The sequence below is a fragment of the Mesoplodon bidens genome (genome assembly GCF_964165515.1).
Source record: "Mesoplodon bidens genome assembly, chromosome: 5".
In the NCBI taxonomy this organism is placed as follows: Eukaryota; Metazoa; Chordata; class Mammalia; order Artiodactyla; family Ziphiidae; genus Mesoplodon; species Mesoplodon bidens.
The window spans coordinates 17,304,905-17,314,551 of record NC_138161.1 but is presented as its reverse complement, the minus strand read 5'-3'; the positions used below and the strand labels follow the sequence as shown (position 1 = coordinate 17,314,551).

Sequence of the window (9,647 nt, the reverse complement as noted above, 5' to 3'; positions counted from 1 at the left end):
GGTGGGGTTGGCTATTATATTATTCAGTTTTAAAATTTTCATTTTGCTCTACTTTATAGCTTTTATTTCTTTGCTGGTACATTTTACTTTCTATTTTCAATGTGGTTTTAATTGCTTGTTGAAGAATTTTTGTGAAGGCTATATTGAAATTTTTGTCAGATAATTGTAATATCTTCATTGTCTTGTTATTGGCATCTGTGGATTGTCTTTTTTTATTCAGTTAGAGATGTTCCTGTTTCTTGGCATGATGAGTGGTATTCTATTAAATCATGGACATTTTCAGTATTATGTTATGAGACTCTGGTCTTATTGAAGCCTGTTTTAGCTAGCTGTCTCTGCACAGACAGGAGATAATGCCTACTTGTTACTGCCAGGTGGGGATAGAAGTCCAAGTTCCCCATCTACCTTCCATTATCACCCAAGGGGGAGAGGCAATTCTTGTTACTGTTGGATGAATGTGGGAATTCCACCTCCCCCGCTAGACATCCCCTGATATCATCCTGGCTGAGAAAAGTAGTGTGCTTTATTATTGCTTCTCATGTGGCCTCCATTGACACCACAGTGAAGGTAATGTGGACAATGGTGAAAGTCCTGACTCTCCTCTAGAAAGGAAGTGGAGAGATTCTCTTTATCTCCAGGTGAGGATGAAATCCTAACAAGGGTGACTCATTTCCCAGAATAGGGATTAAAGTTACAACTTCCTACTCAGCCTTCTCTGACACCACCCAAGAGATAGTTTGGGGTACCTTTCCACCATCGAACAAGAGTGGAAATCTAGGTCCCTCACTTCGCCTTTGCTGTCTGGGCTTGGGGTAAGACCACAGATTTCTCTATGATGTTTGGCCAGAGTAGAGCAGTTATTATCTATTTTTTTTCTTTCTTGCAAGTCTGCCCCTTTCCTGGGCCTTTGGCTACAGAGAGCAGTCTTTTGTTGGGGATTTTTGTCTCCACAGCTGTTGGCATTTCTGGGTTTCCAGCTTCTTCAGCTCCAAGTTTGAGATATATGAGGCAAAAGGAAAACACACGAACTCATCACCATGTCATTCTTTGGGTTTCAAGATTCTTAGCTAGTCTGCCTTCTTCTCTTCATCTTTCAAAGTATTTTTATGTTTGTGTTTTTTTTTTTTTTGGTATAGTCTTTATTTATTGTGAGTCTTGATGTCCAGGGAAGCCAGGCCCATGTCCACAGCCCTCAGGACTCCACCTGGCCATTCTTCAGGGGTGCAGGCATCAAGCCCAGTCACTCACGTCCAGTTCTCCTACTGTCTGAAGGGTCCTCAGGAGGCAGGAAGTGGCTGTGCCTCTGCGGTAGAGGGGGTGTGTGTCGGCTGCACCTGCTCAGCACACTGCAGGAAGCGGCGCACATGTTCTGCACAGTTGCCCACGGCTGCCTCGTTCTGTCTAAGACATTCCTCAAAGGCCTCAAAAGGCTCCGCACAGGCCTGGCGGATCTGCCGGATGACGGGGTGGGCGGACGTGCACTGAGCAATGCTCATCTTAAGGTGGTGACAGTCTCGTTGCCATGACTCAGGCTTGGCTGCCACACACTGGCCATACTGCTCCAGCTCGCGGCCACAGTAGCGAGCAGTGATCTCCAGGGCCGCCTGCCTGTGGGACGTGACAGTCTGAGGATAATTCCAGGCAGCAGGCAAGAAAGGGAGTTCTGATCTGAGTCTGGGGTGGCACCCCATGGGGTCTTGGGCAAATCTCAGAGTCTGAAGGGTCCTGGGATAGGGCCAGGGAGGTTTTGAGGTAAGGCATGAGCCTTGGGGGCTGTGGAGCAGGCTGGAAGCTTCTGGGGAGATAGTGGAGGTCATCTTGAGGCCGAGGCCGGAGGAGGATCAATGAGGGAGGATAGCCCCGCCTTTTCCGGTATCAGGTTGTCATGGCGGCGCCCAGCCCAGCCCTCCTTGCCTCGTATTTTCCCGGTCGCAGAGCAGACAGGCAGCCCCGTCCCCTTTAGGCCCAACCCGTCATGGCGGCGCCCTACTTCCTATGTTTGTTTTATATGTAATGTCTGGGGTTTTCAGTTGTACTCAGTAGGAGTACATATACTCTATCTTTCCTGAAGCAGAAATTCTCTTGAGAGAGATTGATTTTTAAAATCATACTGGGAGGAAACTTTGATCAAATGCATACATAGTTATGCATCCATGACTTAAAATAAGGTCCTTGAGACAAGGAAATGACTCATGTTAGGGCAAATAGAATGCAACGATTTTGCTGAGGCAAAAGGGATCAAACCACAGAGAAGATGAAGGCTTACTAACTCAACATGAGATGTTGATTACAGAAAATAGATTTACCTGACTGTTACAATCAGGATTCTGGAGCCCAGGGAGGGCAAAACCACACAATTAGTATCTATTCCAGAATTCTATCATGAGCAAGAACAATTAGATTCCTGGTGGCCACCTGCTTAATACTGGTTTTATAACCAAATAGGATTTAGTACTAAGTGTTTTGGTCCAAATTTGTTTTTTGGGAGCCTGTTTAATGAACTTCTCTTTTTGCTTCTGGACGTTCAGACAATAAGAAATATACAATCCTTTAATTTTGAAAATACAGAAACACATGAAGCAAAAATCAATCTAGGTACTCCCTTGTAGAGATGGTAAATGATATTTCAGAATAAAGAAAATCATCACTGTGTTATGAACCCTCTGAGCTCCTTTGGATAATCTGGTAATGGTGTACAATGCCACAGTGCCTGGCTCACGGCAAAGGCATGCCATGGAAAAAGATCTTGAAAACATTTATTCAGGTAATAGATACCCCTTGTAATGAGGAACAGATTTAATAGAATGATGACTTGTTCCCAGAAAATCTGAGTATCAGAATTTGAAGTTAAGTTCACTCTAGTCTAATTATAAAATGAAGAGGTTTTATTTATTTGTTTGTTTTTTAAGTAGAAAGAGACAGAAAATATTCATATATAACTTCATACCTGAAGAAATGTGAAGCCCTACCTTCCTGACAAAGAATGTCCACTAATTAAAAATGACTGTGCTGGCATTTTTAAAATCTCTCTTTGCATATTGAATACTTGCTTTGGGTAAGAATTTGACAAACCCAAAGCACATGGCTATTTTTTCAGGGTTGTGTTCTGTAAATGTCATCAACATTTCAAAATGTTGAAGAAGGTCCTTTAGTAGAGAAAATGAGATACCACTTTTGGTTTCCTAATCCACAGAGATGTGAGGGAGGGACTCTGAAGGACATACCCAGAGAGTCAGTATTGGTGACAAAGGGGCCAGAATAACAGCCAAATCCTGTACAATAAAGACCAAAAATCAAAAACACTTTGCAACACTAAAATGGGTCATGCCAAATGTCTAGAAATGCTTTCAGTAACTAACTTTCTTGGTAATTTTTATATGTTTCTAATCCTGTGTCATATTACTGAACTATAGCAGAGAAACTTACATTTAGTTTACCCCTTGAGCAATATTATGTGGTTTCAAAACCACAGCTGTAGGAAGAGGAAATCCATTTGATGTTTCCAGTAGTGTGTTATTCAAGTTCAGTCCATTAGTAAACATTTAAAATTGTGAAATACCAATATGTTATAGTGCTAGGAACACTGGAGTAATAGAAGACCTGAATTTGAGTTCTTATGACCACTGATGACACAACTTCTTTTCTGGGTCTTTCCTTAATTGTAAATTAGAAAAATAATAATAGCTGTTCTGGATACCTCACTGGGTTGCTCCAATGAACAAAAAAAAAAAAAAAGAAAGAAAATATTTATGAAGGGGAATTCACATCAAAGCAGTCTTGAAACCTTCAAACAGCAGAACTGCAAGTGGCTTTAGCTGGAGACCAAAATGGCACAAAGGGGCAAGAGAGGACATTAGTTAGTGTAGATGTTGGGAAATTGCATGTGAAATCATATCTGTACCATAGCTCAACTTCTTCAGGCAGCATTCAACTTGAAAGCTGTTCTTCTTAAAACATCCAAGAACATCAAGGTATGTGCACATTTACACATATGCACAAACACATGCATACACAAACAGTGTAATACTAATCAAATGCTATCTAAATACCTGCTCTGTGTCAGCTGTTGTCCTTGGGGATAAAGTAATAAACAATTCCAATATAGTCTTTCCTTTTACAGAGCATACATTATGACGAGGAAGACAGGTAATTCCATTCTAATCTTCAAAAATGCACAATGACAACATAAGTTGAAGAAATTAGAACTATACTGTTATGAATATTCTTCATTACATTAACATGAATATATTAGTTATATATTAACTGATTTTTTAAATTAAAAAAAAATTAAATATTATTCTCTCATTCCCTCACTAACATAAAATATGCATAATTAATAATAATTAACCTTATATCTCAACGTTTAAGCTCAGAGCTTCCAAGAGGGAATGTGAAATCTAGAAAAGAAAAGAGCTTTATCCAAAGATGGCCAGAGGGATATTGTTTTCCCTTCTCGTGAGATGGTTATCATGTGTTCTGTTGTTAGCAAGAAACATGATTTTTCTATGTCTTTATTTGGAAGTTAAAAACTCAAGTTCTTTGTGTCCACCTAGACGGGTGGGATAGGGAAGGTAGGAAGGAGACGCAAGAGGGAGAAGATATGGGGATATATGTTTATGTATAGCTTATTCACTTTGTTATACAGCAGAAACTAACACACCACTGTAATGCAATTATACTCCAATAAAGACGTTAAAAAAAAAAAAAAAACTCAAGTTGAATGTCAAGTTGATAATGGGAAGACTATGGTATCTTTCTACGGTGTCAACTTAGTTAAGCTAGAACTAGGTCTTCCAGAATTCTGTTTCCTATTTATTTCTGGATGAGGGTAGGGCAAAAGAGAAATTGCACAAGACTTGGACAGTGGAAGCCAAGTAGTGGCTGTTAATCTCTGTAGGTCATTAGCAGATGTCAAGAACCTTGCAGCTCACATACATTGTCGCTGATCTGCTGAGTCACCTTGTGGAATGCAGAGGCAGCCAGACCCACAGCTCTTTCAGATCCTGCCAGATCTCTTCCTTAGCTTCAGGTATAGATGTTGCTCCCTGGTGGAGGGTATCTGTTCCTAGGGTAGGACACTCATATCATCAAGATTGGAGGAGGTAAGACTCAGACGTTGGTTCCAGTTTTTCCTCGTGGATTCCAATTTTTTCTCATAGATTCCAGTTTGTTTTTGTTCTCTCTTCTACTCCATATTCAACTTTTTTCCCTAACTACTAACCTTATAGACCTACAACAACTTCAGGTCCACCACCAGATAAAACGGCATCAGTCTTCCATAGACTTCTTTGCCAGCTCCCACTAATATATGTGGTCTGATCCCAAGAATTTATTCTTTCATCTATGTTGGCTCTGCTTCTCTGATTGAACCTTAACTTATAGAATATACTGCATCAAAATGAGAGGGGGAGTGTCAAAAATAAAGACAACATTAGATCAATAAAGGGGTGAATTCAACAACCCAGAAACTTATGAATTTTTGACCCAGGATGATAGGTGTGTAAATCAGAAAGTAACCAGTTCAGACAGATCATAAGAACATGGACTTCAGCAGAAAAGTCTCCAGGCAAAACAAACAAACAAACTCTGAAGAACAGGTAATATGACTGAGAGAAGAGATAAAATCAAGGCTATGATCAAAACTTGAAATAAAAGAAATCAATCCAAAACTCCAAGTAAAACAAACATCTGCATAAGCAATTATGGTCCACATATCAAATTACTTGTCCAAATTAAAACAGGAAGCCAGTGACCTTCTATAGGAAAAATAGAATGGATTTTAAGCAATAGATGGAATGAGCATGAAGCTAGAAGATGTGACAAAGAAAACATATGTTTCTTTTTTACAACAAGAAAAACAAAACAAAATGAAAGCATTTAGAAACCCCAGGTAGTAAAAAAAAAAAAAAAAAAAAAAAAAAAAGGTAAAAATATGAAGAAAACAAAAATGGGTCATGATTTTTACTATCTGAAACTCAGTAAGAAGTAAAAATTGATTTTAACATTCTCCTAGCAGTATCAATGGGGTTGTCATTGTAGAAAAGGAGACATAATTATATCACACCACTTGACACTGTTGTAAAAGTTATTTACCTAGACATGCCAATTTAATTGCAATTTATGTTTTTCAACTTTTAGAATCAGCCTATATAATGCCCAGATGACTAAATTCTTAACACAAAACAGAATATAAATGGAATCAACACTAAGGAAATAAAAGCCATAATATATCATGATGATACTTCATACTATGTTATCATAGCAAATATATTAACCAAGTCATAGAAAACAAGAATAAGGAAACCATGTGGGGTACTTCACTTGCTACAGATTTTTGAGAAAATAGCGTCACAATAAAATATAGGATGATGCTTTGCTGAGAGAAGTATGGGCTGGAGTCAGGAATATTATCCCATATAATTGTACTCTACACCATAAAAACAATTTAGCATATAGTATAAAGTATTGATTCTCTGTTTCTTGAGAACCTGGTTTTCTTTTCTTTGTTATAGACTGAATGTTTGTTTCCCTCCAAAATTCATATCCTCAAGACTTAACCCCAATGGGATTATATTTGGAGACGAGGCCTCTAAGGAAGTGATGAGGTGAAATGAAGTCCTAAGGGTGGGATTGTGTTCTGACAGGATTAGTGTCCTTATAAGAAGAGACACCAGAGAGCTCTCTTTTTCTCTCTCTCTCCACATGCAAGCACTGAGGAAAGGCCATATGAGAACATAGTGAGATGACCAGGCAGAGAGTTCTCACCAGAAACAGATTAGCCAGAACCTTGATCTTGGGCTTCTAGCCTTCAGAACTCTAAGAAAATAAATTTCTGTTGTTTAAGCCACTCAGTTTATAGTATTTTGTTATGGCAGCCTGAGCTACAACAGAGACCAATATAGGATTAAAAAGGTGAAGAGAAGCTAAATGTCCCATGTTTCCAGTTTAATCATGCTAGCTCCATGTTTATTTGATTTATATTTGTTATATATTATGTTTGATGTCAGAGTTTTCCTGATGAAAGGAAAAAGAGTTCTAATTCACCGAGAGAACATCTCTGAAGAAATTGAATGTCAAAGCAATTAAATGCAATAGAACTTCTGTTTCCTACTGTCAACTCCTAATGATTTTTTCTTTCATGTTGCTATTTTATACATTAATATTTTATCCTAAAATAACTTCTGGGTTGCAGAAAAGTTGTTAAAAATTTACAAAGAACTTTCTTGCTTCCTCCAGCCATGTTTAACAATTAACACTTTGCCAACTTGCTCACTCATGCTCTCTCTCTTCCTCTCTTCTTCTCTCTTTAAATATACATGTAAATAATATAATAATATATACATTTAAATCTAAACCTTTAAGATTAAGTTGCAGACATCACACTTCCTTATTCCCTGACCATTTTAGCACCTACTTCTCAAGAACAAGGACATTCTCTTACATACTTACCTTCCTGACTACTTTGAGCTTACTTTTTTCTTTCTCTATGTCTTCCCCATAATTTCGTAGATTGTATTTGGTTAGTTTTGTTCACATCCATAAACACATACCAGTATTCTGAGTGTGGGAATCTAGGTAGAATAAGAAAGTAGTGTTTATAGAAGAATCTATTCCATGGTGAAATAATAAAAATAAGTTTGATGAATATTCAAGTAGAAATAACCATATACAGTCTTCTCCATTTAGAATTGTACCCAAATCTGTATATAATGTTCTGAAGTGAAATAATAATCCCATGCATTGTCATATCATATGCAGATAGCTCTTCATTCTATTCTGTTTTCCTTGTTCTTTCTCATTCTTTTTGAAAGATATCCAAAAACTGATCTTCACTGAAAAACAACACTAAAATCAAGCAGAAGATTGTTTTGGCAAAGTATATTGGACTGATAAGACTAATTAGCATATTTGAGTTCAGACCTCCGGACATTTTTTCAAACGTTTTCATTTTTATTCATGATTTTAAACATACTTCTCTTTTATTTTGAAACGCTTGTTTTGGAGGAAAACTTTGGAAATATGTCAAGGAAAAATTTACATCAAAATGATTTAAATAGTGTTTACCAAGAATCTTTGGTAAATGTTTTTCTCTCTTAGAACTATAAAATCTGACAAACACAATTCAGGGAGATGTTCAGTCTTAAACAGAGATGTTGCAGTTTTGAACTGGATTAAAATTGAAAAGTACCTTTCTAGCTCTTACTTGAGACGTTTTGTTAATATAAATCTAAACAGAACACCCATATAACACTAGTCTGTTTCTTTCATCTCAAACGGTTCTGGGCTCTGTTAAACCATTATGGGTGTTTTGTACATCAGCTGTACTCACGTTAACTCATGGATATAGTGAGAAACTGAACATTTTTTAGTTACTCAACTAGGATGTAAGGGGATTCTTCAAAGACTTAGAATTCAGAGACTGAAGATTGAACACAAGCTCAAAGAGAAAAGATAAGCCCCCATTTTTTCTTTTTAATTAAGTTGACCTCACTATTAGAATAGGTAAAATTGTATCATACTAGTTACTGATCTGCGAGATGTTAGAAAACATGTTCAAACAGTTAATGTGGAGACATGACACACCTACTTTATTGTTTTCCACCTTTACTGAGATATATGTAATTGACCTATAATGATGTGCAAGTTTAAGAGGTACAGTGTCTTGATTTAATAGACTTATATATTGTAAAACAATTACCACCACAGCATCAGGTAACACCTAAATCATATCACCTAAATACTATTTATTTTTGTGTGTGTGGTGAGAACATCCAGGATCTACTCTCCAAGTAACTTTCAAGTATGTAAGATAGTATTATTAACTATAATCACTATGCTGTACATTAGATGCCCAGAATCTATTCATCTTATAACTAGAAATTTATACTCTTTGACCAACATCTCCCATTTTCTCTACCTCCCACTCTGGTAACTACCATTCTACTCTTTGTTTCTATTGGTTCAGCTTTTTTAGATTTCACATATAAGTGGTATCATACAGTATTTGTCTTTCTCTATCAGACTTATTTCACTTAGCATAATGTCCTCAATGTCTATCCATGTTTTCCCAAATGACAAGATCCCCTTCTTTCTCATGACTGAGTAATATGCATACTACATACATCTTCTTTATCTATTCATCTGTTGACACATTCATCTGTTGACAACATCTGCTGTTTCCATATTTTGGCTATTGTGAATAATGCTGCAATGAATATGGAGGTGCAGATGTCTCTTTGAGACACTGTTTTTAATTCCTTTAGCAGTAAGATTGCTGAATCATATAGTAGTTTTATTTTTAATTTTTTGAAGAACTTCCATACTATTTTCCATAGTGGCTGCACCAATTTACATTCCCACCAACTGTCCATGAGGGTTCCCTTTTCTTCACATACTCACCAACTCTTGCTATCTCTTGTCTTTTTGATAACAGTCACTCTAACTGGTATGAAGTAGTATTTTTTTGTGGTTTTGATTTGCATTTCTCTAATGATTAGTGATATAGATCATCTTTTCCTGTACCTGTTGGCCATTTGTTTGTCTTTTTGGGAAAAAAAAAATGTCTTTTCAGGTTTTTTGCCCATTCTTCAATTGGATTATTTCTTTCTTTTTTTTAAAAAATTATGTTTATTTTAAAATAAATTTAT

At 37.0% G+C, this 9,647-nt stretch overlaps 1 protein-coding gene across 1 annotated transcript; it reads right to left on the bottom strand.

The window, feature by feature from the left end:
• Positions 1-1,109: 1,109 nt before the first annotated feature.
• LOC308617548 (coiled-coil-helix-coiled-coil-helix domain-containing protein 5-like) lies at positions 1,110-1,985 on the bottom strand. Its single transcript, XM_081234735.1, has one exon. It carries the CDS (start codon positions 1,815-1,817, stop codon positions 1,278-1,280), a length of 540 nt encoding a protein of 179 aa, XP_081090861.1. The 5' UTR covers positions 1,818-1,985; the 3' UTR covers positions 1,110-1,277.
• Between the last annotated feature and the right edge of the window lie 7,662 nt (positions 1,986-9,647).

Bases quoted from the DNA above. Each gene is read 5' to 3' on its own strand.
- LOC308617548 (XM_081234735.1), bottom strand. From the start codon at position 1,817: ATGACCTCCACTATCTCCCCAGAAGCTTCCAGCCTGCTCCACAGCCCC.